The 27,632-nt window shown below is 43.0% G+C and overlaps 1 protein-coding gene across 2 annotated transcripts in view; it reads right to left on the bottom strand.

The window, feature by feature from the left end:
* cemip (cell migration inducing hyaluronidase 1) overlaps nucleotides 1-27,632 on the bottom strand; it is a 108,344-nt gene that overhangs the window by 56,938 nt on the left and 23,774 nt on the right. For both annotated transcript variants that reach the window (XM_074666891.1, XM_074666892.1), the window contains exons 2-6: nucleotides 17,163-17,330; nucleotides 16,823-16,960; nucleotides 12,753-12,891; nucleotides 8,479-8,715; nucleotides 1,301-1,480 (exon numbers count right to left, since the gene is read on the bottom strand). In XM_074666891.1, the coding sequence (XP_074522992.1) occupies nucleotides 1,301-1,480; nucleotides 8,479-8,715; nucleotides 12,753-12,891; nucleotides 16,823-16,960; nucleotides 17,163-17,217 (749 nt within the window). In that variant the 5' untranslated portion in view covers nucleotides 17,218-17,330. The remainder of the gene's footprint in view (nucleotides 1-1,300; nucleotides 1,481-8,478; nucleotides 8,716-12,752; nucleotides 12,892-16,822; nucleotides 16,961-17,162; nucleotides 17,331-27,632) is intronic.

Genomic DNA, 27,632 nt, shown 5'->3' with positions numbered 1-27,632 from the left:
CATGTATAGAGGCCCAGAGGAGACAATTTAGCAGGATTATTCATATAAAAGATGACATTTTATTTTTTAGGACAATCCTGAAGACCTTGCCTACATCTTAAAAGACTGGTTTAAAGCTGCAACTCTGTACATCCTGGAGAAACTCAACAACTCAGCTGACGTCTTTAAATGAATGGATTCATCAGGATGAGTTCAAAAACACATCAGAGGACACAAACCAGATTACAGTCAGGAAACAAAGCAGAAAAAGAGTTCAGGGTGCAGGATCAGAAACACTTGGGTCTAAAACTCTTGTTTGAGGTCAAAATAGTCTGAATCTGAAAAACAATCCTGATCAAATCCAGATCCTGGTCCTGTCATTAAACCACACTGACAAATTTCCTCCATATTGCCCCCTAATGGAGAACACGCTCCTTGGTCAGAAGCAGAGTTTGCTGATGTTTACGCAGCAGGTAACACTGCAGAAAACTGACCATTGATCATCTGGGCTCAGAGACACCTGAGGGGCAGGTGAGCTTTGATTTCATCAGTCTGTAAATGGAGTTGTTGGACTGCAAACCTGTTTTTAGAGACACCATTCTTGTTGTAATTAAACACTGGGAGTACTATAAATCATTCAGGACCAAACGATAGTGCATACCGCAGAGAATAAGCATTTGTTTTAATAAAGTCATTTATTGTGTTTAGAATATGCAGAGACTAACCTGAGGTGGTTACATTCCTATTGGCTAACAGCAATCAATAAAAACAATCATCCAGACAAAGAGCCTGGGCTGGATGCCAGTAAGTTGTACAGAGGAGGCGTGGGAGCTGGTGCTATTGATCATCTGGGAGTGTAGCAGAGCTTTTATATTTATTAAGTGATCCATACATGAATCCATTATCTCATGGTGTTTATTATCCTCAGATTAAAGCAGACTGCCTCCTCCATTGATGAGGAGAGCTAACATGAGTGGCTGTGGCTCAGTGGTAGAGTCGCCAACCCTCAAATGACAGGTTGGGGGTTCAATTCCAGCTCCTGCAGTCACAGGCCCAAGTGTCCTTGAGCAAGACACTGAACCCTGAATCACTCCTACTGTTGGTCAGTGGTGTATGTATGGGTGTGAATGTGTCAGTTAAAAACTTTTTTGGTTCCCAATAGAAACCTCTACCATCAGTGTGTGAGTGTGGTGTGGATGGGTGAATGAGACCAGCAGTGTAAAGTGCTTTGAGTGGACTAGACTGGAAAAGCACTATATCAGTACTGGTCTGTTTACAAATCAACGTGAAGTCATTTTGTTTTATGCTCTGATGGGCTCACCTGAATCCCAGACTCCTGATGTGCTGGCTGCCCAGCCTGAAGAGGCTCTTCTTGGCTGAGTCCTCCAGGTTGTTGGAGCCCTCATCGTTGACCACCAGGGCCAGTATGAGTCCCACATCCAGACCATTTATGTACTTTGCAAGACGGCGACTTTCATCTTTGCTTCGGTATGTGTCAAACCTGTGAGAGGCACAGAGGGAGCAATGAAAAGCATTTTCTGATGAGCCGGACACTGGGTTTGAATGTCAGGGTTATAAGTGAAATACAAATTAGAAAACAGTATTTATGATGTCAAGAACGTTTCCGAGGTGAGGCCGTAACTCTTTCTAAGCAACATAGAAAGAAACTACTGCAATGTGACTATCAGGCTAGACTAAAGTGCTCTCCTTTCTAGTCCCTCCAATCAACTAGTTGTAATTAATCTGAGATACAGAGCTAGATCCCGACAAAGACCAGAGGGAGAGCAAACATCACACTGATTTTAAGTCTTGAGACTGACTGCCTGTAAGTTCCCAACATGGTATTAAGATCCTTTTTTTGTGCTTTAAAGAAATCCATGGCCTGGCACCTGACGACACCTAAGAAATGTTTTCATTTTGAAACAGGCATCTCATTTCTTTTTAATTCTTATTTATTATTCTTATTCATTATTTTAACATTTTAGCTTTTAGTTATTGATTTTTTATCCTTACCTTTTCATTTATTTATTTATTTATCTACAATTACCTGTCTAATTCAATACTTAAGCTTCAAATTTTATTGGTGTGCATTCGTCTCTGCTACAGTGGCCAGTAGGTATCAGAGACCACTTACGTACCTGCCAGCATTTGACTTTGACAAAGCGTGAGATGCATGTGTCTTAAAGCTATGGTGTACGATTTGGAAGCTTTGTACATCTTAATAACACCGTTTATACGGCTGTTATAGTCCTATGGTCCAATCTACACAGTATAAAGACCAAAAAGAACAAAAAAAAAATCCATTCAGTATATCCGCTGCAAAACTGCATACTAGTTGACCAATCCGAACCGGGCATGGCATGCGTGGTTCGGATTGGTGCTTGAGTCTGTCCAATCCCCTGTCTCCCTTGCTTCGCACTGTCATGCCCATGGTCCCACCTCATCCTTCCCCACTACCCCTCTCACGTCAGCTAGCTGCTCAGCTACCAAAGTGTCATGGAGCCAGAGAAGACCGAAACCAGGAAGCTGTTACTGTTACCCTCCACAGGGAAGGGAAGAAAACGAAAAAGTTTCAAGGAAAAGGCTGAAGCAAGGAAGAATTATGAGCGATACAGGTGCCAACAGAGACCGAATATTGGAGAAATGTACGACTGGTGGAAAAAGCTGCAGAAGGATTTGGGACTGAAGACTGACGCTGAGACAGCTGAGTTTCTGTTGAACAGGTAATGACTTTGTTTACCACAGTGGGAGATGTCAGCTGAATAACTCTGGTTAGTCTGTGCCTGTACTGGCTAATGACTGAACGCTGCTGGTCAGAAGGGGTCGGCCCTGTCTATAGATTTTAGCATAAGTTAGCCACACATCTTTAGCATTGTAAACTGAGCTGGTGAAGACACGCCGAGAAAGGTAAAGCCTCGCCCACAGTCGGCTCTGCTCTGATCAGCTGGCAGTGGAGCACGTCTACACTCATTAACTATGGCTACAGACGCATACAAGATTTGGATTTCATGTGTAATCATGAAAATACTGCCAGAATTTCAGTTTGGTTAACTGATGGACTGTTTGACTGTTTTATTACCTGTTTACTTGACTGTTTGATTGACTGTTTAATTTGTTTGATCCAGAACCAGAGAAGGTGACCTGCAACGCTTCTAAAGAGCTTCAACAACAAGACGGACAGCAACAATGCGTCAGCATCATTTTCTTTGCTTATTTCAGCCAGTGCCATAAAACCTGAGGTTTGGATGCTTTTAGGGTTTTTTTTTATTCTTGGTTATTTCAGGGTTTTTTCAAGTGGGTTGTATAAGTTGTCTGTCACTTCTAACTGTGCTAACCACAATGGATGCTGGTCAGCTTTCCTACTATTAAGAATCCACTGGGGTATTTAGCATGAAGGCTAGGCTGAGGTTTTCTGCAAATGGAGCTGAGCCTGCTCATTCCCTGTTTTGTTTTGTTTTTGTTTGTTTTGTTTTTGTTTTGTTTTTTGCATGATTTGTGAATGCAACAAAGTTGTGTTAAACCCTCCTAAAGCAAAACAAAAGGAGAAAATGGTGTGTATCACTGGAGTAAAGAATTATTTGTAGCCTTTTTTGTTCCTGTCTCCTAAATTTGTTTGGGATTTTTAGTTCAAGCTTTGGTACTGGCGGGGCCTCTGGACTTAGGAAATCCTTTTCCTACCTCCCATGGGCCTCAGATAAAACGCTAACTACAGTTACTCTGTCTGCCACCCTCACCACCTGTTACCTTACTGGATGATTACTCCCAGGCTGCTGGAAGCTGTAAGTGCCTTGCCCCCATTTTGTTGGGTGACTTTCTGCCCTGAGATTTCAAACACACAACTGATGATCTGTCTCATACCAAGCTCAAGTTTTGCTCACATTTAGAAATAAAGGACTTCAGTTATGCAACAGTATACTATGTGTTTTGACATTTGTCCAAATCTTGGTTTTGCATCGTGTGGGCTCCAAATGCCTGGCCCTGGCAGGCAGAAACAGTGATATCTGTAGATATTGATATTTATTTCTTTCACATGCAACATGCAAAGGTTGAGGGGTAAGAGTAAGGACATATTGCTGCACCAGAATCGGACAGTTTTCACACATAATGGTTTGTGGGTCTGGGTTTGACTGGGGGGAAATAGCATCATTAATGCACTTAAGTGTGGCTTTGTTCATACTCCACTCAGTCTAACAGACAAAATCATCAGGACAGGGCTGCTGGTGACATCACCTGATTGTTTGTGGCTGTGTTGTCCCACTGATGGGGGGGAAAAGGGATCATTTATTATTCAAACAGAGATCTGTTCCTTTTGTTTGCTGTTTCAAGAAGCCTGCCCAGAATCCAGGATGAGCAGAATGTGAGGTAGAAGGCTGTTTTTGCCATGAGCTGAGTGAATCAGTACCAGAGAAGATGGTGAGCCCTGATGGGAGATGGAGACCATGACCTGTTGCCATGTCTACAAAGACACCAAAAAAGTATAAGTAGAATGTGAAAGCATTAAAGCTCATGTAGATAGGGTAAAAATGCATCTACCTCCACATCAGCGACCCGTGATGCATGATGCTCAACAACACCTCCAGCTGCCTTTGGTGAACAAGTGGCTCACACCTCAGATGAGCATAAGACCCCTGATTTTCAAGAGACCAGTGATATCTAAATTTTCCTGTCAGATATCCAATCCTTTGCTACTCCATATTAGCTATGTTTTGAATTGTTGGTTGTATTTTGAATACACATGTAATAACAACCTAGCTAACACTGCTATAGCTACAGCTACAACTAATATAAGCTACAGTGATGTCAGAGCAGGGTCACAGATTCACAGTAAACAGACTTCACTACAATGAACTGCATTTCATGAATGATTAGACGGCTAAGCTGCATACGGGAGCTGCATTAGCTACACAAGCTATGATAAGCTAACAATACAGTATTTAGAAGCAACATAATATGGCTCCTGAATACTGTAACGTTAGCTCAACATTAGCTTTTCATGGCTTAGCTGTCCCATCACTCATGGTAGTAAAGTCTGCTTGCTGTGAATGTTTCGCCCTGATCTGACATCAGTTCAAAGGGACTCTTTGGAGTTTACAAAGTTAATGTAATGATTTTTTTACTCCATACATGCTCCACCAGTGCCCAGATGTGTAAACAGAGCCCTGACTTTTTAACTTTGACTCCCTCCATCCGCCTCTACCTACCCTTCATTAACAAAGCTTTTCGGGGCGAATCCTTCTCCCTCCCTGCTCAGTACCTGAGGGGAAGGGGAAGGGGGAGGCATGACGTCATGTGCGTCCCCGCTCATAGCCAGTGCTCAGAACGGTTTCACTTAGCCTCCGCCTGACATAAACACATCGCATGCGAGTCTGTAACTTTCCACAGTTGAAGATGGATTCTGCAGAGAGCACAGCCCCAACTCCTGCTCAGACTCCAGGCAAACGAAAGAAAACAAAAAGTTTTATCTAGCGCGACAAAAAGGTCCAAAGTGGAATATGATAGGCGAAGGCACAGAACTAAAGTTAACATTGGAGCAGCGTTTGAGCAATGGAGAACACTAAGAGCAGCTCTGGGGATGAAAATGGGGTCCCACCATTAGCTCTGCTTTTGCTCAAAAGGTAAGAGCTATCTACAAATTTACCTAAAAATACTATGAAATGCTAGTAAACGTAGCGTGCTACCCGCTATCAGGGTAGCATTGCCGCTACACTTCACAACAGGTTGTTTACCATGTCAGTTGTTGTCAGGTTAGAAAATAGAATGAAATGCTACTAAATGTAGCATGCTAACTGCTATCAAGGCAGCATCGCCACTACACTTTCACAACAGGTTGTTTGCCGCACGTTAGTTGCTGTTAGGTTAGCGATCGAGTGGGTGTTTTGCTTTTAAGAGTAATTTGAGAAAAAATTTGTTGCAGATCTGGATTAGCTATGTATTTTGATAATCCTGTCGTGTACTAGGCTTTGGCTTTCAAAGTGTTGAAAAGCTAACACTTATAGGGACAACAAGGTTTATACTTTTTCATTCATGTATCTCTAAACTACTCTGTCACTCAAAACCTTCGTTTGCTTTTGAAAACCTTGGGAAATAATATAGACTCAAATACACTTTGTCCACACACATAGGTAACTTACAAATATATTTTTTTCTTACCTCAGTTGATGTCATGCCTGCAAACGCTACAGCTATATCTTTGTGTTTGTACTTGCACGTGCGCCATGCACGAGCTGAACACAGAGGCTGCAGTTACGCCTTATGCCTGAGGTGGCAGTCGGGAGTAAAAAAGTGGCAAACTCCATATAGTCCCTTCAATCTCACTATGTAAAAATGTGTTTGCTTTGGATGAGAAGAAACAGCCGCTGGTGAAGGTGAAGACGTAGAGGGAATTGAGTGCCGTCTCATTTCTTAGAGGCATGTTTTCAACCCATGGCCCTTAAAACAGAGGGCCAGAGGAAGGGGTGGAGGAAGGGAAATGGGACTGGCCCTTACAGGTCCTTTGATTCCACTGTCAAGTCAAAATACAAGTTTGATGAGAGGATTAAAATAACTTAGAAAAGTAATCTTTAAAACTAGCTAAATTTAAGTAGAAATAAACTAGAGAGTAAGTTATTCATGTGTTTTTTATTTTGGTAAGTTTTGATAAATAAAAATAGTCATGTGCAGTTATGAAGATAAATAAAGAAATGAGAACTTAAAATATTAATGATCACCTCATGCTGCTAACTAAAGGAGATAGCAAATATTTTAAAATGATAAACCCATAAATAATCATCATCTTTCACTGCTTAAAAGTGCAGATTTCCTTGCGTTAGAGTTTGACCTACTTTCGCATTACTCACCTGGAGCAGCAGGTGAGGGGCACACGTCTGCCGAATAGCCTGCTCCCTGAGAAATTCAAAACTAAAAAATCGGAGCTGTGTAGACATTGTAAAGAGCAGACACCAAAGAGGCAGCCGGTCCTGGGGACCCCCTGCCCTGCATGTTTTTTATGTTCCCAACTCCAGCACACCTGATTCAAATGATCAGCTCGTCATCAAGCTCTGCTCGAGCCTGATAACGAGCCATTCATTTGAATCAGGTGTGCTGGAGTGGGGTAACATCTAAAACATGCAGGGCAGGGGGTCCCCAGGACCGGACTTGAGAAACACTGGTTTAAAAGATTGTAGTTTATTAGTTGTTGTCTTGATGATGCTGGCACTGGTGCGCCAGGGCCTGTGCTCTGCACGTGCACCCTAAAAATGCTTAAACCTCATGCTTATTTTTGATGATTTATACGATTTCTTAAAATTTTTATATATTTGGTCTGCTTACTTTAAAGTTTTTTAACCTTGAAAAGAATAAAAAAGACAAATCTAAGAAGAATCTGTCTTGTCATGCTTCAAGAGGAAAATCCAGTCTACAGTTCCCTCTTCCTTTTCAACTTGACGGACACTATGCTGACTGACAATGAGAAGAGAGCTGACCAGGTGGGAAGCAAGAAACGTCTTTCTTCTTGAAGAAATGTGGAGAACTCAAATAAATACCAAACCTCATAGCTTTGCATCCTGGGAAAGTTTGTCTTGGACAAAGAAAAGTGGAGTTAAAAAGAGCTTCACTAATTTATTTGCTTCAGAACAAATGCATGCCTTGGAAAAAAATTGCGTCTTTATGACAGTGGATGCTGGTGCTCATGGGAAATGGAGTCTTTTTAATGATTTCTGCCTCAGGCGTCACTGTAGCCACATGTAGGGCCTTTTTCAAACCGCCCCCTACACACTCCCCCTCCACGACGAAGTGCACTCCGTCACGGAGTCACACTCGCAGCTGAATGAAGTTCACTTCATCAGGGTGTAGGGTATAAATACAGCTTTGGGACAGAAACTTCACTCGATCTCAGGCGGAAACAGATAAACTAAGAAAAAAAGAAAATATAAGGTAGAAAATACAAAAGACCCTTACTCCCACGCTTCTTTGGCTGCATTTGTTTTTTTATTGAAGAATTTTTAATGTTTCACTCTCACTTGAATAAATTCTTTTGTTTTTGTGAAAGTCCCTGTAAATATTAGACACTCAAATACACACGAACTGTCTGAACAAAGCAAGGCAGGCCTTAATCAATGACATGAACATCTAAAGTTGTGAACATCTGCACTCATTAAATATTTCTGTTAGTTTTACAGTATTTGTGCAGGCACATGTGCGTGGAACTTACATTTGTATGTTGCTTCCTCCATTGGCTGACACCGGACACAATTTAGCGCTGCACGTGTTCAGCGAGTCGGCATCGGTGCAGACTCGCTTGTGGAGGGTTTTAGAGCCCACTACCCCTCCCCGCGGATCAGCTTGGGATGGCCCTTAATGTGGCGGACCCTCCGCGAGAACGCGCAAACGGAGGGTTAGTGGGTAGGGAGAGTGTGTAGGGGGCGGTTTGAAAAAGGCCCGTACAGTCCCTACAGAGCCGCTCAGAGGTCACAGTCTCCTCTAAATCACTTTGGATGATTGGTTCAGATTTGAAGGTCTTACCTGTCCACGTGCAGCACCTCTCCGGTCTTTGGGCTGATGACATGGACAATGATGCCCCGGTTCCCCCAGCTCCTCTGGAACAGGTAGCTGTTCTGGTTCCTCTCTCCTGGGTGTATGGTCTTGTTGAGGAACGTCCAGGATTGCTTCTTTTTGCCATGGATCTCAAGTGTCCCTCCTGTCCCGACACCCAGGTACTTCCTCCCAAAGTAGCTGTGTTCTTCGTCACTTTCATCCGATCTACAATGAAAAGTAGTCACCAGGGTTTTTTCTCTTCCATGCTCAGTGCTTCTTTTACACTTAGCTACATCACATATCGCTGGCTTGCACACTACGTTTCATATTCTGCTCAATTCTCTGTTAGTGGTCTTAATTTATAACCTTCAGTTCAGCATCTTATTGACACTGATCTGAGACCTGACTCTCCAGAGATATGCTAAACACATTCTTGAGTCCTTTTTTTTGTTTGTTTTTTTGTTTTAAAACATAACTCTGTTTGGGTTTGTGGGTCTTTCTAGCACTAGTTTTTGCATGCAAAACAATTACAGATCAAACCTGGAAATTGACACAAACAGCAGACACACAGCAAATACGCAGCAGACATGCAGCAGGACTTTAAAAGCTTTCTATCCACAGAAATGTTTCGAGCAGAATCTAAAGCAAAGAAACTCTTTATGCCACTCCTGTGTGCTGAACCGTGGCAGTAGTCACAGGTATCACACCTTTTATGTCTGCTTTATTTTTCATGAATGTAAATGGGTGCATCCCAAACAACAGTGTCCTCTGCCCTTTCTGAACTGGACGTATGTATGACGAAAAGCAGTTTTTGGGGTAACCTTTTTTTCAAACAGTCACATTCCCACACCAAATGTCACTCACTGATTTGGGGCTGCAGAAAAATCTCTTGAAACTTCACGACAATGGAGTGTAATTATGTTGAAAAATGGACCTTAAAACACTCACACAAATGTGCTTTGAAACAGATCATTAAAAAGGAATTAAGGTTTTCATCACATATATCAAAAAATAACTGTCATAAAATCCATTTGAGACTCTCAGTTCTGTGTTCAGAATCCTGATGATCACATTTGTTCTCCTGTCAGTGTTCCTGTTCATTCTCTTTTTCCTCATGAAGAAAATCAAAGTGTGTTTGTTGGAAAATAGACATTTTGTTGTATTTTTGTAAACAAAGTTTCATATATGGCTAATTATTACTGGGTGTAGGGTTGTGACGCCTTTAATCTAAGAAACAACATCCAGTTTTCCTGGGACATCATGAATTAGGTTATGATGTTAACCATGGGATACAGACTAGATTTAAGTCCAAATAGTTGATAAATCATCTAATTGTGACACATTTGCCTGTATAGTGTGCCTTTAAGTTTAATAGCATCCGTCTGTGGGGGACTGAGTTGGAATAAAATGAGACGGGGGACATGCTATCAGAATATTATACACTGCCTGGAAATGAGATGCATCCTTGTTATTTTGTCTAACTATTATACAGGTCACCAGGACTTTTTTTTTTTTGTCATTTGTTATTTTGGCCTTCACAGATTAAGAAATCAGGCCCTGAGAGCTCATCCTCTCTTCTTACAGGAACCATTTGATTTTTTTTGCTGGTTCAAATGCTTGAAGAGTCACGGTAATGAGAACAGCTTGTGTAAGTTACTGCCTCAGTTCCTCAGTGGAGGACAGTGGAGGGGGTCTCAGAGAGTTGTCTGACATTGGAGGTTTACAGCGGGACTGTCTTGGGCTGGGGTGGGGGTGCTGCAGGTATGGCTGTAAAGCTTGTATTTTCTTCTTTAAGGAGCTGTTTAGATTTACCTTGTTGCCCTTGTTTAGACGTTATGGTAATCTAAAGAGCCCCCAAAGAATTTGAAGAGTTAACTAACACCAATGTCAACCTCTAGTCTGATGTGATCAATGAAAAAGGTGTTTTTGTTTGTTTGTTTGTTTGTTTGTTTGTTTGTTTGTTAACATAATGAAAGCTGATGGAGCTTCATAATACTCATTCTAATGAGCAAATTGTGCACAGACATTAAGGAAACTTGTGTTGGAAAATTATTTCATCCTGTCAATAATCCAATGCTGTTGTAAAGCCTGGTTATTTCAGGTTTAAATGGAGCCACATGAGTTAGAGCATTTGTGTGAAGAGCTGCAGAGCTGAGTCCACAGACTGAGCCCATGAAAAATTAGACAAACATTCTCTGCCAATGGCAAACAGATTTGTCTGCCTTGGACTGTGGTTTGATGGACCTGGTAATTGAAGACTGAAGAAACAATGCATACTGTCAAATTCAAAATTTAGTCATTTTACAAACAAAAGCCTCAGCAGCAAGTGGAAGGAGCAGACACTGCTGTACCAGCCAGGCTCCTCCTGCTCATGATGCTCCCCAGTCTGTTCACCAGTCTGCTCACTAGACTGTTCACCACTCTGCTCACTAGACTGTTCACCAGTCTGTTCACCACTCTGCTCACTACACTGTTCACCAGTCTGTTCACCAGTCTGTTCACCAGTCTGTTCACCACTCTGCTCACTACACTGTTCACCAGTCTGTTCACCACTCTGCTCACTACACTGTTCACCAGTCTGTTCACCACTCTGCTCACTACACTGTTCACCAGTCTGTTCACCAGTCTGTTCACCAGTATGTTCACCAGTATGTTCACCAGTCTGTTCACCAGTCTGTTCACCACCCTGCTAACCAGCCGGCTCACCAGCCTGTTCAACAGCATACTCACTCTCCTACTCACCAGCCTGTTCCCAAGCCTGCTAACCAGTCTGCTCACTAGACAGTTCACCAGCCTGTTTAGCTGTCTGCTAACTAACCGTCTCACCAGGTTGTTCATTACTCTGTTCACCAACTTGCCTACAAATCTGCTGAACAGCCTGCTCACGAGCATGCTCACCTGCCTGTTCACCACCCTGCTCACCTGCCTGCTCACCTGCCTATTCACCTGCATGTTCACCAGCCTGCTCACCAGCCTGCTAACTAGCATGCTAACTAGCCTGTTGACCAGCTTCTTCAGCAGTCTGCTCACCTGTATGCTCACTAGACTGCTGACCACCCTGCTCACCAGCCTTTTCACCAGTCTGCTAACCACCCTGCTTCTTACTAGCCTGCTTACCGGTATCCTAACTAGCCTGTTCACCAGCTTTTTCATCAGTGTGCCCACTAGCCTGTTCACTAGCCTGTTCACTAGCCTGTTCACTAGTCTGTTCACCTGTCTGTTCACCTGTCTGTTCATCAGTCTGTTCATCAGTCTGTTCACTAGACTGTTCACCAGCTCTGGACTGTGGGGGGTGAGCGTTGTCATCTTAGAGTATACAGTTCAGTCTCAGACTGCGGAGGTCTGGGATTGTCACCGTTTGCAGACTCTCAAATGGAGTAATTCTCTGCATAGAGACCGACTCCACTGATCACAAATGTTGTTTTTCCAGTGAAGAAGAAGCCAAACCACACCATCACACCATCGCACTGCCTCCAACCAGAGATGTTACTCTGTGGTTGCAGCTATCAGCAGATCGTACTGCATAACTGCTCCACACGTTGATCCTCGATCCTATTGCTGTGAGTAGATTCTGGACTAATCCCTTAACTCAAACAAGAGTTGGTATCAGAGCCTGATAGAGCTGTTTGGCATTGGCAGAGAGCGCCTGGCAAATTTCCCTGGGTGCAGCACACACACTGAGCTCTGCAGCTCATCACACAAATATCCAAACTGACAACACTAAACCTTCCTCTTCATCACTGAACCCTCACACTAAACCCTCCTCTTCATCACTGAAACTTCACTCTAAACCTTCATCACTTTACCTTTACACTAAACCTTCACACTAAACCTTCACCTTCATCACTCTACCTTCCCACTACACGTTTATATTCATTTATTTATTTTCAAACTAAACCTTCCTCTTCATGCCCCCTTTTTTTTTGGGGGGGGGGGGGGGGGCCTTTTATGCTTTCAATTGAAGAGAGAACAGTAAATAGAGTAGAGAAGGTGGTGAAAGTGGTGAGTTAAATGACAGGCTTTTGCTGGACTTGAACTGGGGCCACCTACTACCATCTCAAGGGCGAACCTTCTCGAATTTTATGGGGCACCCCCTTGACCACAAGGCCATCTGCGCCCCCATCTTCATCATTTTGACCTCACACTAAACCTTCCTCTTCATCACTTCACCTTCACACTACTCATCATCCTCGTCACTTTACACTAAGTCTTTCTTTTCGTCACCTAACCTTCATACAGAGCTCTTGTCTCGATCACTTTACCTTCCAAACAGGGAGATTGTGAAGTTGCCTTTGTATGGACAGTCTGGACTCCCAATGTGCAGCTCGCCTTTGTCCCCGATCAGAATGTGTTTGGTCCGAAGCAGAATGGGCCTGTTGGTATCAGCAATCACCAGCTTTCCTGCAGAGCACAGACAGAGTGTATGAATGTGTGTGTGTGTGTGTGTGTGTGTGTGTGTGTGTGTGTGTGTGTGTGTGTGTGTGTGTGTGTGTGTGTGTGTGTGTGTGTGGGTGAGAGAGAGAGAGAGAGAGAGAGACCCTCGGCAGGTCTTCCATGCTCTGCTGCTTTCAGACACCTCTAGTCTCCATACCATTTATGGCTCAGGGCAGTCTGTCAGCACACACACACACACACACACACACACACACACACACACACACACACACACACACACACACACCTACACACACACACACACCTACACACACACACACACACACACACACACCAGGATCAAAACTTGCTGCCCGACCTCCACCCCACAGAAGGCATTGACCATGTTTGGCACATGCTGGGTCCTGATACTGGAGGGGTATAAGATGATGAAAGAATTGGACCAGCAGAAAGGTCTGACGCTGAACTTTTGCTCTGATATTCAGACTGTTAAGATAAATATCTGTTACAGCCTATAACAAACCATAAGTGGCTGACCAAAACCCTTCAGGCTTTCATCATTCACAGACAAAGATGCAGCAACCAAGTGAACATTTTCAAAGTTGCAGAGAAACCAGTGTTTTGGAGTTCAGAGCAATCATGCTGACTGTTGACCTTAGCTAATCATGTCAGTGATTGTTGGCTAACAGTCTCTAGTTAACAAGGTCACACTTTACTCTGAAACACCAGAGCCATCTGTGTCTGTGAGTTGTTTAAGCAATTTCTGTGTCCTACCTCAGTTAACCAGGTTTGACTGTAAATAAGTCAATTTCAAAAAACTTTACTTATCCATGAGGGGAAGTTAAAGGCACATAGAGCAGTAAACAACTGAAGACAAGATTGGAAAGCCAACAGCACAAACAGACAGTACTGCACATTAAATTTAAATCCACTTCTTAAAATGTTTAAACAGCAAGTTTAAGGTAGGGTCTGCAGGGTTTTCAGTAGCATAAGTGAAAGAACTGGTGTTAGAATAATACTTAAGTAAAAGTACAAGATATTCCTCTTGAAATCTACCAAGAGTATTTATTACTTTTAAAACGAGGGATATTTTATTGCTTTGTTAATAGCATACATTTACATTGATTTGAGGAGATGTTGCTGTCAGAGTGGTGTCATGGTACTGCTTCATGTGTGATGGATGTTTCCTCTGTAGAGATAAGTAAACTATCACACATCATGTTCAAACATTACCTCACCACATCACTGCCAGTAGCACTGAAGGAAAACCTATTTCTAAAAACACATCCAACCAGGGAAACAATTAACAGTCAAACAGCATGGTACCAATGAGTTGTCAGTTTGTTTTAACTTTGCAGATATATTTCTGTATTAAGTCACGAGTGTAAAAACATTTTGGATCACTGCAAAAAAATAATTTCTGTACACATTCTGTAATCTGTTTCTGAAAAAAAAAAACAGTATTGTCATCGGTGCAGTCACGAGCGGACACCCCTGGGGAGTTGTGTATGGTTCCTGAAAGTGAGTATTTGGTTGTTAACTTTCTTGCAAAGCTTGACAAACCATCGTACTCGAGTCATTAAACTTTCTGTCACCATGAGCGTCTGCTTGGGATCAACATGAATCTCTCCTGCTGTGGACTGTGCCAACTCAAGAAATAAGCAACACCACTGGTTAGATTAAGGTGGGTTTTGGTCAGTGTGGCATCAGTCAAGGATCCAGACAGGTTGTTTGTGTACAAGCGTTGGCTCAGGCAGCTCAAATGTAAGCTACTCTGGAGGCAATCTTTTAAAATCAGAACTCAGAGGGGGAAGAAATGAAGAGAAATATCCACTCTGCATGCTATCCACTGGTGTCCGGTGAAAAGAACCAGACCAGGTGCTGCAAACCTTAAAACATCAGATTCTCAAGGCTTCCTGTAACAGCCTTTCTCTTGTTGGTTCATTGCTGAAGTTCCTCTGCACTCTCCTCTTCATATATAGCTCATCTGTAATAACCGGAGACGTTTGACTTTAAAACATGTACTGCTGATGAAATGTGAAAAGAGTGAACACAGTGAGGTGGAGAGAAACAGGAAGCTGGCAGCTCTGAGCGCTGCATGCCTGTGTGGGAAAGAGAAGTAGAGGGAGGCAAGGTGAGCAGGTTGAAGAAAGCAGGCGTGGTTCCAAAGTCATTGAGACGATGAAATTATCAACAGGATATTTTGATGAAAAGTGTTTTTGGTCATGGCCTGAGCTGTTCTGCAGACGCCAACCCCAGCCCGCCCTTTTCTCTTGCTGTGTCCTCAGCAACCTGACATTCACATTCACAAGTACCTCACGGAACCCCACTTAAACAATGTGACTGCCTCCAAACAGGCTGCAGTGTTGTTTTGGCACTTCCCTGATGGTCCACAGAGCTGCAAAGGAGCGTCAGGCTCTGTGATAAGTCAAAGATGTTTTTGTACAATGTCAACACAAACCTCTGTGATCACCCACTCTTCACTCCCTACCTCTCCACTTTGACAAAAACCACTCTCTCTCACTGCAACAAGTCCGCTCTGCACGTTTTACAGATCTGTCACAGCACAGCCTGAGCAATGATCTACTGTCAACAGACGGATTTAGAGTCTGGCATCAGTTTCTGTGGTCCGTTTGCACTTTCAGCTCTCAGAGAACAACTGCTGAGCACTTTATTCATTTATAACCACACTCACAGACTGGGGTTGGGTTGGACCCCTTTTTACCCTTAGAAATGCCTTAATTCTTGGTGTCAGAGATTCAACAAGCTGCTGAAACCTCCCTTAGCATCACAGCATCACACAGCTGCTGCAGATCTGTGACTGAACACCCATGATGAGAATCTCCCGTTCCTCCACATCCCAAAGGAGCACTACTGGACTGAGCTCTGCGCTGTTTGAGTCCATTCTCTGTAAACACCAGAGAGGGTTGTGGGTGAAAATCCCAGTAGATCCGCTTTTTGTGATATACTCAGACCAACCACCATGGCACATTCAGAGTCTCTTAAATCCCCTTTCTTCTCCATCCTGATGTTCAGTTTGAACTTCAGCAGCTCATCTTCACCAGGTCTACATGACTAACTGCTGCAGAGCTGCTGTGATGTGATTGGCTGATGGGATAATAGTGGATAATAGATCTGGTGGATTCACCTTTTTTTGCATCCTGAGTTATTCTTCAGGTCTCATTGTTTGGGATCCTTGTCTTGTGTGTTTTCCTATTTCCTGTTTTATTCTGTAGTTCTTGTTCCCTCTGTGTCTGGTTTAGTTTTACTTCCTGCCCCTGTGTTTCCCTCTCCTTTGTTTGCACCCCTCATGAGTTTCACCTGTGCCTCTTGGTCACACCTGTGTCCTGTTGTTGTTACCTTGTGTGTGTGTATGTGTGTGTGTGTGTGTGTGTGTGTGTGTGTGTGTGTGTGTGTGTGTGTGTGTGTGTGTGTGTGTGTGTGTGTGTGTGTGTGTGGGTGCTTCTATTCCTCAGTCTCTAAATTGTGTCTTCCTGCCTCATCCAATGACTCAGTGTGATCTATGACCCTCTGAGAAGCTGACCTGTCAGATACGTCACCATAGCCAGTGCAACATTCGACAACTCCCAGTCAAGACTCCCTTGTTTGTGTTCCAGATGTCACCACCATCATCTCTGGATGATTACACCCCTCACATTTCATCTGTCACAGAAAGTTCTCTGTAGTCTGGTAGGAGGAGTAGAGACTACTTAACACAGAGGCTGGCTTCTGGGACATGAGCCAACAGAAAAAAACTGTTTCCCTCATCATTCTCTGAGAGATCAAGGATCTTCTTTAAAAAAAGGATGGAAAAACTTTTAACGGGTCTTGCCCTAACAGCAGAGGAAAACAACACTTAAAGTGTGTTTTTTTGTTTTTGGTAGATCATTTAGTTCTGATGCGTGCCAGACATTCTGAAAAAAAAACGATGATGTACCTCCATCATGGATCACTATGGAGTGTAAGGTAGCAGAAGCCGTGAGAAGGACCTTCCTGCCATAGCCAATGGTAACACGGTGGTCTTCACTGTGTCCCGGCATCCATGGCTGCAGTCCTGGCTCCTTGTCTGGACACCCTGCAGGGGTAAGAAGATGTCTGTGTTCCTTCAGATGTCTCAGACAGGGGTTAGCTTCTAACCCTTTGACTGGATGAAAAAGAAAACCCTTTCCTTACCTCCTAATGATGGGGTCCTGTCTCATATTATGACTCTACAACTGAATGTTTAGTCTTGGTTAGTGGCTGAGTGTCAGTAATCTGAAAGTCAAAAAAAAACTCACCTGCTCGGATAAGAGGCAGCAACAGAGCTGCTACAAACACCAAGCATGTTGTCATCTCTCTTTACTGCCACTGACCAACTTCAGGTGATGCTTCAGGCCCCCTCAGAGGTGCAGACAAGGCTTCTGATTGGCTGAGCCAGGTTCACAGCAGGAGGCAATCAAAGACACCTAAGACACATGAAGAGAGAAGAAATCAGGAGGAAGAGTTAAGGAAACTAGATTATTTTACTTTTCCATCTATCTATCCATCCATCCATCCATCCATCCATCCATCCATCCATCCATCCATCCATCCATCCCTCCATCAAACCACCTATCCACCCAACCAGCCATCCAACCAACCATCCCTTCATCTATCCATCTATCAAACCATCCATTCATCCTTCTATCCAAACCACCAATACCAGTTAATCCATCTATCCATTAGTTAATCCATCCATCAGTTATCCACCCATCTGTCCAAGGTCAGATCCCAGTCTAGCATGAAGACTTGAACCTCTCTCCTTTCTGTCTCCAGGAGAGGTCCATGGTTTGAGGGCAGACTGAAGTTATTCCTATCAGGGACCCAAACATCAAACCCCATCTGATACAATACTGAGCCCACTCTGTGCCCACTCTGGAAGTCAGAGCTCATCATCTTCTCTTTCAGGTCTACCTGATCACCTTCTTCACAGGAAACAATGGACTAAGAACAACCGTAAAAAGTGTCCATACATGCACATAGAGACTGCCTCCAGAATTTCTCTATACAGCTGGCCAGATGGGGCCACTGAAAATCTTAAGGTGGCAATCCCAAAACCAAAAGCCATAACAGAATTTCAGGAATTCCATGACGCTATAAGGACTAATCTAAAACTATGGGAATCGTGAATCACCTGCTGATATACTCTGTTTTTTATTTAACAGTAAATGTTTGTGATTATCTGATAGGCATAAAATATGACCGGTAAACTTAGTTCCAGCAATGCACATATGAGTGGTGAAGAGGACAGTACTGACATATTTTATCACTTTAACAGGGAGCTGGAATATTTGTTACAAACCACTTCCTGTGGCATTTTTCCATAACGGCAATTTGAGCAGTATACCATATTAAAATAATGGCCTAAATCATTTTTGGACAAAAAAAATAGTTTTTGGCTTAAATCATCCCTTGATAATGCTGGCCATGTGAATGGCCAGCTTTCTTGACCAATATTGCCGCCCTTGGACGACATCAGCTTGGCTTGCAGCACCACTGTCAGGGAGTTCTTTTGGATCAGGACTTGTCTTTTCTCTCTCACATCCAACAGGTCTCAAGGATGCCATTTTTTTTTATCTTTGTAATATCAAGAGAATAAGACACATTTTGTCTCAGAGCAATGCTGAGAGACTAGTCCATGCTTTCGTTTCTTCTGGGCTGGACTATTGTAACTCTCTTTTATTCGGCTGTCCTAATCAGTCTATTAGGACTCTTCAGCTGGTTCAGAACGCTGCCGCTCAGGTACTGACTTGGACTGGGAGGAGAGAGCACATCTCTCCTGTTTAGCATTTCTACACTGGTTACCTATAAAATCTAGGACAGAGTTTAAAATTCTTTTTCTGACTTACAAAGCGCTTAATGGCATCGGGCCATATATCTTAAAGACTTAATCTGTAATTCCGTATTATCAGTCTAGGTCTTTGCGTTCTCAACATGCAGGTCTGCTCGTTGTACCTAGGGTCTCTAAAAGTAGTATGGCAGGTCGAGCCTGTAGTTATCAGGCTCCTCTTCTTCGGAATAACTTACCGGTTGAGGTCCAGGGAGCAGACACGGTCTCAACCTTTAGGAGTAGACTTAAAACTTCCCTTTTTGATAAAGCTTACAGTTAGAGCTGGATCAGATCTGAACCAGCTCTTAGTCATGCTGCTATAGGTTTAGACTGCCGGGGGAAACTGACACACAGGGCTCCTGTTTCCCTCTCTATCTGTCAGTCTAACTTCTAGTCTTAAGCCGCGTTTCCACCAAGCAGTCCGGGTCGGTTCGTCTCGGTACGGTGCGCTTTTAGCGGCGTTTCCACTGACTCATCCCGGGACGGATCTCTATAAACCGAGACGAGCCGTCCCACTTTTTTGGGACCCTTTCGTATGGGTGCCAGACTGAACCGATCCGCTCTCGGGAGGTGGAGCAACACACTGCAGACGGTTGATTGGTCAAAAGAATGGTCACTTACCCCGACAGCAGCTGCATTTCTCCTGGCGGCTCACAGACTGCTCTGAAACAAAGCTTGATTGCACTTTGTAACAGAGAGTTACATGAAAATCACAGAGAGGAGGAAATGCTGCATGTCTTCCATCCGTGCTCTTTGTTTACTGGGTCGCGTTTTCTTCTTTGTTGGATTTAATAGCGGGGTAAGCTGCTACGTCGTCGCGCTATTGTTTACCGGCTGCAGCTTACTGCATCCGGCTTACACGCCTCCCACCACGAGAGGGCACAGTTTGCTGTGGAAACGCAAACGGGATCAGCCTTAACTGTCCCAAACCGTCCCAAACCGTACTGAACCGACTTGGACTGCTTGGTGGAAACGCAGCTTTACTGTCCTGTTATAGTTACTGACCATACACCTCTCTGGGAGGACCTGAGTTTGTCTTGTAGGTTCCTGGGGATTGGTATATGTGGACGGCCTGCTGCTGTGCTCCTGCCAGACTCCAGCTGCTACGGCTTTGGATTATTGCCGAGAGTGGTCTGCTGGTTTTACCTTAACTGTCGCCACAACGCCAAACTTGGGACTATGTCTGTGTGTGTGTGTGTGTGTGTGCATGTGTGTATCTCTCTTCCTTTCTGTGTGTGTGTGTGTATGTGTGTGTGTGTGTGTGTCCCCCATACTTCTCTCTCCCATTCTCTCTAACCCCAACACAGTTGAGACAGATGCCTGTCTAACATGAGTCTGGTTCTGTCCGAGGTTTCTTCCTTTTTAAGGGAAGTTTTTCCTTGCCATTGTAATCCACAGGATTACAATGGTGGGTCAAGATGAAATAAGACTTCTTATCTTGTCTTGGTGTTAAGTTTCTGCTAATAAATTTTATCAACATTTACGGGTCTAGACCTAAAAATTTTTGTAAAGTGTCTTCAGATGACATTTGTTATGATTTGGCACAAAACAAACAAAATATGATTGACTGATATCGGGTGACGATATAGAACAAGGAATATATACCTCATGGATGGTTTTATGTCCAGTTTTTGACAACTTTGGATCTTAGACAACCAACAATAGTTGATAAACTTATCATGTTAGTGATAAATGTTAGTCTGTTGGACCCTCACCACTGATTGTTACTAAAACACTATTTCCTGTCATATTATTTAATGTGCCATGCTGTGTGATATGTTCAACTATTTGACATTAAAGGGAAGAGAAATAACGTCAACACAGATCACCATGGGGTGAGTTGCACCCTTCAGCCACTGATATTAAATAGCGACCAAATTAGGATTATCTATTATCTGTTACCCAGCTCTGTTTGATCTGCTCCTCTATAAACTTTTAGAGCCCAGTCTCTGTGAGCTGCTCCACAACTGGTAGTTATGTTCATGAATAATGACAATAACACAATGATGGGATGAGTTGTTTAGTTGTCATGGTGATGACGGATAAACAGTTGAAAAAAACAACAACACACACCTGTCCATCGCTCTTGTGTATTGCCTCCAGCCCTGCGTGTCCAGACCTGTCTGATCCCACATGAAGCTGTTTGTGCCTCTTACTTTGTTTTCCCTTGTCTTGATCTTTGCTCATGTTGTGCACACTCACAGGTGTGTCCAGAAAGCATGAATGGCACGGATCCAAAAGACAGGGCTGTCTTTTTACTCTGATGTCCACACATAGTTGTTTCCCAATCACATAGATACAAAAATACAAACATGGACTGATGGATCTGAGAAACTGTGTGAGAGAACAGTGAGCAATCAAAGCAAAGAGTTTACGTAGGCTTCACCTTTCTTTTGTTATTCCTATAATCCCATTATGACTGGATTACTGGTGTGCATTTACACAGAGCCGTTCCCTGATGCTCCCTGCATCGCAGAGAGATGCTCACTGGCCTGCAGAGCGTTACATAAGAGGAAGCATGACAAGAATCAACACAGGTTTTCACGCTGAAGCAAGGCGTGAGGAAGTAAAGCTGTGGATCTCTGGCCTGTGGATAAACAGTGGATTACCTTCAGCCTCAAAAGGTCATTTTTTTATTTTTAAACATCCCCTCCTCCTTCTCACATCATCTCAGCTTCCTGTTCTGGAACTTTTCATGAGCTGAAAGCTCCGTCTGTATTCTTCTTACACTGACATCCTGTGCAATAAATGTTTGACGATAGCTTTTTCTCCAAGTCAGGGAGAATAAGGCTGTGTGGGTTCATCACAGACTGAGTCACTTTCATGTTTTTAAGGAACAAAATTTCATACAGAGGAATAACTGATCACATGTATGTCAGCAAAGACAGGAGAAACAAAAGCCTTCATCACTTTTAGTTCAGCACTTTGTATTTCTGCTTCTGTGAACAACTTCTTTGTTATTGTACCCTTCTCCTCTGATCCCTCAGTTTAGTCAGGGTCCAGTTCTAGAAAGAGTCCTGGTGGCTCTAAACTTCTTCATATACAGATGATGGGGGCCACTGGGCTCATTGGGACCTTCAAAGCAGCAGAAATGTTTCTGGACCCTTCTCCAGATATGTGCCTGGAGACATCCTGTCTCTGTGGTCAACAGACAGATCCTTTGACTTTATACTTGGTTTGCTGTTTTGGTAAAGAACATTGCTGTTTTGGTAAAGAACGTTGCTATTGGCTGTCCTAGAAGTTGCTAAAAGTCACATAATAATGTCCTCGCCTAATTTGCGCACAATCTGCATGTAATTGAAGGCTGTAGCAGAGAGAAATAACATTCAAACCACTGAAAGCATGTGGAAAAAAAACACATAACTATAAATGAACTTTCTTCTGATCTTTTTTGTTGCTATGTCACACCATCAACCCTCCTCTATCCAGGCTTGGGACCAGCAAAAGTGACCAAAAAGAGACCAGCATATGCGTGATGCATGTGCATGCAGTCATCTGCTTTAGCTGCAGCTGTGAGCAGGGAAGACTTACAGATCCACCTGTGAGTGTTTGGATAGGAGAGGGGCCCACCGCAGCATCCGCTGCCTGCTGAAGCAGCAGGTGCTGCAGATCAGTCCATGCTTTTACATCAGTCCCCAAACTCCAGAAAGTCGCTGAATTTGAGGCTCTTCACTTTTTTGAAAAAAGTCCTTAGAGGGGTCTGAAAAAGTTGCTAATTAAGTCACAAAGTCACTAATTTGGACAACACTGATAATGTCTTAGTTTTCATTTTTAAAACATTCGCAAAAGGGGTAACGCTTTATATTAAGGTCCTGTAATAAGCATTAATAAGACCTTTTTTAGTACATATAAGATGCTTATTAACATTATTATTTGTTTATAAAACTATATAACTGCTTAATAAGTGTTTACTTAATCTATAAGCTATATGGAACCTAACCCTGACCCTTTGTTTTTTGTCTTCTGCTTTTGGCTCTCATGAGCCCTACCCAAGCCCTTCCCCTAGACCTAACCATTTGGGGCCTCGTGGCTAAACCTAACCTGTGGGGCCTCACTCCTAACCCTTGTAATGACCTTATTAAACACTTATTAAGCAGTTATAAAGTCTTATAAACAAATAATGTGAATAAGCATCTAAAAAGTACTAAAAAGGTCTTATTGATTCTTATTACAGGACTCTAATATAAAGCAATACCGCAAAAGGTTTTAGAAAAGAAAAAAAAAAGTTGAAGACATATTTATTAGTTTCTTTGTTTCTAAACAGTCTTTAGTTAAAGTGAACCGACAGAAAACACCACTCTGACTCACTGAGAATGTGTGCGTGAACTGAGGGTGGAGCACGATTTAGACAATATGTTCACGACCTCCACGGTAACAGAAACTTATGATTAATCCTTTATAGAAACAAGGAGTGAGTCCACCAATAGACGTAATAACACACCTCTGGACTGCTGGGTGGAGCTCTGTTAGCATTTCACATGAGCACCAGGTACTTTGAGGTCTAACAAAACAACTTCCATCTGTAGGGGAGGAAAATCTGCTGACTACACGCGCACGCGCGCACACACACACACACACACACACACACACACACACACACACACACACACACACACACACACACACACACACACACACACACACACACACACACATACACCTTTGAAGGAGTAGGTTTGTCTGAATAAATGTTTTGGTTCCTGTCTCAAGTGGAAGCCAATGGGTTTACAGCCTCATGAATAACACCACCCTGCTGTAGATTATGATAAGCTCACACTGAGTTCCCGGTACAGTGGAAGTCAGAAATCCACTTTGTCCATGTTTGTGTCTGTCTCACTTTCAAGTTTTTCTGAGCTGCCATGCACAGATCAAATTTAAGAAAATGTTTCTTCTTCTTTTAGATTCAAAACTGCCCCAGATGTTCTTCACGTGATCATACAGAGTTATATTTCAGTAGTATAAGAACCAAAAAAAACTTTAAAAAAAACTGTGGGCTCAGTATGTTAGCAGGTCCCGGTGTTGCCGGCGTGTTGTGTGGTAGGGTGGAGTTACAAAAATAGATTTCCACAGAGCCATAAAAATGGTTTGGGGTGAGTCTGTGAAGCATCTCCCACGCGGCTGAAAACCACTTTTATAATTCATCTATCATCCTCAGGCCTGCAGGGACATGTGCATGCTTTTCTTTAAGACTGCAATTACTCACTACTAAACCTAGCTCCAAACAGGCAGGAGGTTGTGTGTGAGTCTGTGTGTTGGTGTGTTCACTCTGTGTGTGAAAGGTATGGAAGCATCTGAGAAACCTCTGATGTGCTGTTCATTTGTATTTCTGCTATAATTAACAAGAAAGAGTGTGTCTCACCCATGATAGTCCAACAAATGCTTAGGTTCAATTAGAGTCTGGATTGAAAGAGTCCTCTTCATCATGGTCTTTACATTCTGACATCAAGAGACCAAGTCAGAGAGACCAGGAGAGTCAAAGAGAGACCGGGAGAGTCAAAGAGAGACCGGGAGAGTCCAGAAAATGGTGAATGCTGCTCAACTCCAGGCATGTCTAAGTGAGGTGAGAGGCACAGAGGGTCACGTCAGACCATTTAACAACTTTAATCAGCCACTGTTTAACCACTTCAGTAAGCCTTTAGAGGCAGAGGTGTTAGAGTCTGGGCAGGTGAATTTCATCTTCATGGACCTCAAAGCTCCAGGTCATCAGGATTTCATCACCAGGGATTGGCTGCTAGAGGCTGGGGGACCTCAAACGGAGTGGCCTGCACTTTCTCCAGACCTGAGCCCATAGAAAACCTCTGGGATCAGCTGAGTCATGGTGTAGGAGGTCATAACCCCAGAACCTCATTGACCTGAGAGCAGACTGTATAGAGGAGAGGAGGACCAGGTGTCAGGATCAGTTCTCTAAAGCAAATCTGAGAAAGATTTGAAAAAGTCTTTTTTACTGAAGGCAGTTTCTTTGAGAAATGAGTGTGATCAGTTTGTCAGTATACTCTGCTGCTGGTAACAGTTGTTCAGTCCTGGACTGTCAGAGTATAGATATGTTAAAAAAAAACACAAGTCTGACAGCAGGTACGTCTCCCTGAGGAGCGCTGGCAGAGCGCTCTCACTGGATCAAACATGCCTGTCATCACACAGCTCTGGCTCTGAGGCTGGAGCTTGGCAGCAGTGGGATGCTTGTTACATAACACAAATACCAGCAGGAGGGAGGACGAGCTGATGCTTGCAGGGTCTTTTTACTCTCCCCAGCTGTTGCAGTGCATTCTGGGGCTTGGTGTATCATTGGTGTGTGAGCTTTATAGTCTACCAGCCAGTCAGAACTTAAGATGTACAGAGTTGTCCTCCAGGCTACTTGTGTTGAGTTGTGTGCATGAAAACAAAATTATGGTGTTAGAAGCACAGATCCTAATTAAAGCCGAGAAACATGCGAGCTTACAATTTTACATTTTATTTGGTAAATCTCAACAACAGAGTCCAAAATAGGTGTCAGACTCTCAAAAAGAAAACCTTTAGTTATGCTCCTATCTCAAGAGTTCAGTTAGCACGTTTTAGCATCATGTATAAAAAGAAGGGAACCATGGGAAGAGCTCAAAAACTGTGAAAGACTGTGTGAGTTCAACAGTTTAAGAATAATGTTCCTCAAAGCAAAATGACCAAGTACTGATGGACTTTATCCCTGAACAAAAGGGACCAGGACCAAAAGCAAGACCACATTGACATGATTTTCAAAGTAATGATGACTCTGTAGTGGAAATCCCTGCATCGTCTGCAGCCAATCTCATCACCAAGGCCCCAGACCCCATTGACCGCACTGACCCACCCCCAGAGACACTTGTCGTTTATAATATGCACAACTGCTTGTTTGCACTGTCATGTACAACTTCCTCTTAAACAGTTTTTCTGTACATATGTTCTTCTCTTTCCTACACTTCCTCAGCCAGCGTGGTGTTGTCATAGAAACTTGGATGTGCCGTCCTGTCTGACCCGATCAGGAAGCTGAGAAGTAGCATTTAGGAATAACCTATACTGGTGCTGATAATCTTGTGTTAAAGTCTGGATTATGATCAGGCAAATATCTAAAGGAGAGACTTTTTAAAGATCACTTAAAATCTCCTCATAGGGACTATCAAGTTTAAAGTAATCTAAAACACATCAACATAAAAATATTTCAAGAAATGTGAAAAAATGTAAAAGAGTTATATTAATGGACAGTGGTACTGACAGATGAACACAGATGTAAACAGAATTATGTGTCATGAATACAGAGCTGATATATAACATATAACTACAAAGGTAAGGGCTAAATGTATAAAGTAGTGACTGTGAAGTGGAAACCACTGCATAACTATATATATGCCTTACTTTTTGGGGACAGTATTCATGTAAAAGTAGGGTAGGTGACACTGACACTGTGATGAGAAATGTCCGTGGTCTGTATCAGCAGCTGGGCAGCAATAAGTTCACCCAACCATACATTTAGTTCCAAAATGAATAATTGGACGAGAACCCGGAAGAGGTGTGACGCTGCGCCCTGCGCGTGACCGTAAGCCTTCTGTGGGAGGGTTGAACGCTTTTCATAGAGCCACTTCTCCCCTCAAGTTCTGCTACGCAGCGCAAGAGGAGGAAGACAGTTGTTGAGAAGGCCACAATAAAAGGCGTTTGGATGCAGAGAGTGCGGAAGTAGAGGAAACATTGGAGCTGCATTCTCATGATGGTGAGGGCTGAAGGACTTGAAGGGATTCAAGAGCAATGCCAACGTTGTCGAGTTTCTGCTGAACAGGTAATCGTGTGATCTGACGTTATTGTCTTGTTTTATTCATACATCATACAAATACAATACAAACGGCTAATGATATTGGCTATCTGATAGCCTGTAACTGTGTTTACATAGACCTTCTGTACCATCTGTTAGCAGATAGCTTAGCTCATCAGTTGTTGTTCATCAACAAGAATGGGATTCTTTACAAAGCCTTTACATTGTCCTCTGCATGTTTTTATAGCTATGAGAAAGATGCATCCACCTTCACACCGCTGAGGCAGCCACCCCCAGCTGTTTCAAGAAGGTCTTGCTCTGCTCCGCCTGTGGCCACTGCTCTCCCTCTCACATCATCTACTTCTGCCATACCCTCGACCTCGACCGCGGCCTTGTCTTTCAAAATCTGACCTACCCTACCTCTAAGCATAGTCTTTGAATGATTTGCAAAACCAGTAAAATTCAGTTTTTATCATCATTTTAAACAGCACCTCTCATGGACCTGAAGTTTGACCTTTAAGGCTGTCATTAGTAGCAGATAGAGAAGTAGAGCAGCCTCACCCTGTTAACACAAAGTCAGACCACCGGAAGAAATCCCCAAATTATAGCATGGGGGAATTCAACCACCAGCCTGTAGTCTGCTGATATGCTGACGCCACACCTTTCTTTCTTTCTTTCTTTCTTTCTTTCTTTCTTTCTTTCTTTCTTTCTTTCTTATAAACTGAAACTTTTTCATCTTTATCAGACCCAAAAGATAAATCCTTGATGAGATTTTGATATAACCAGGATTGTGTGAGATTATCATGGAATGGCATGGTGATTCCCTTATAATCCGAGTACCTGTGTGTGTGTGTTTGATAGTTGGTTGTCAGTATTTGTGACCCCAGGCTGAGGTCTGAGCTTTGGATCAGACAATGAAAACCTTCAAACCTCCCTGCATTACATTTGTCAGTTCTTCAGTTGCTGGTTTATGTAGGGTGTAGTCCAGTTTTTAAGAGGCAAAAAAGTAAAAAGTAAAAAGAGTCATTTATGACTGAGCTTTATAATATAGAAAAATTCAAAAAAAAAGTCCAGCTGAGGCTTTGTGTTTCACAGGATATTCATGTAGACAGATAAAACACAGAGAGCTGCTGGAGGTGTGTCCAC

This window comes from Halichoeres trimaculatus, unplaced genomic scaffold (genome assembly GCF_033239565.1).
Source record: "Halichoeres trimaculatus isolate MK-OKI-2021-1 unplaced genomic scaffold, fHalTri1.1 fHalTri1_scaffold_3, whole genome shotgun sequence".
Classification (NCBI taxonomy): Eukaryota; Metazoa; Chordata; class Actinopteri; order Labriformes; family Labridae; genus Halichoeres; species Halichoeres trimaculatus.
This window is presented reverse-complemented; position numbering and strand designations above follow the sequence as displayed.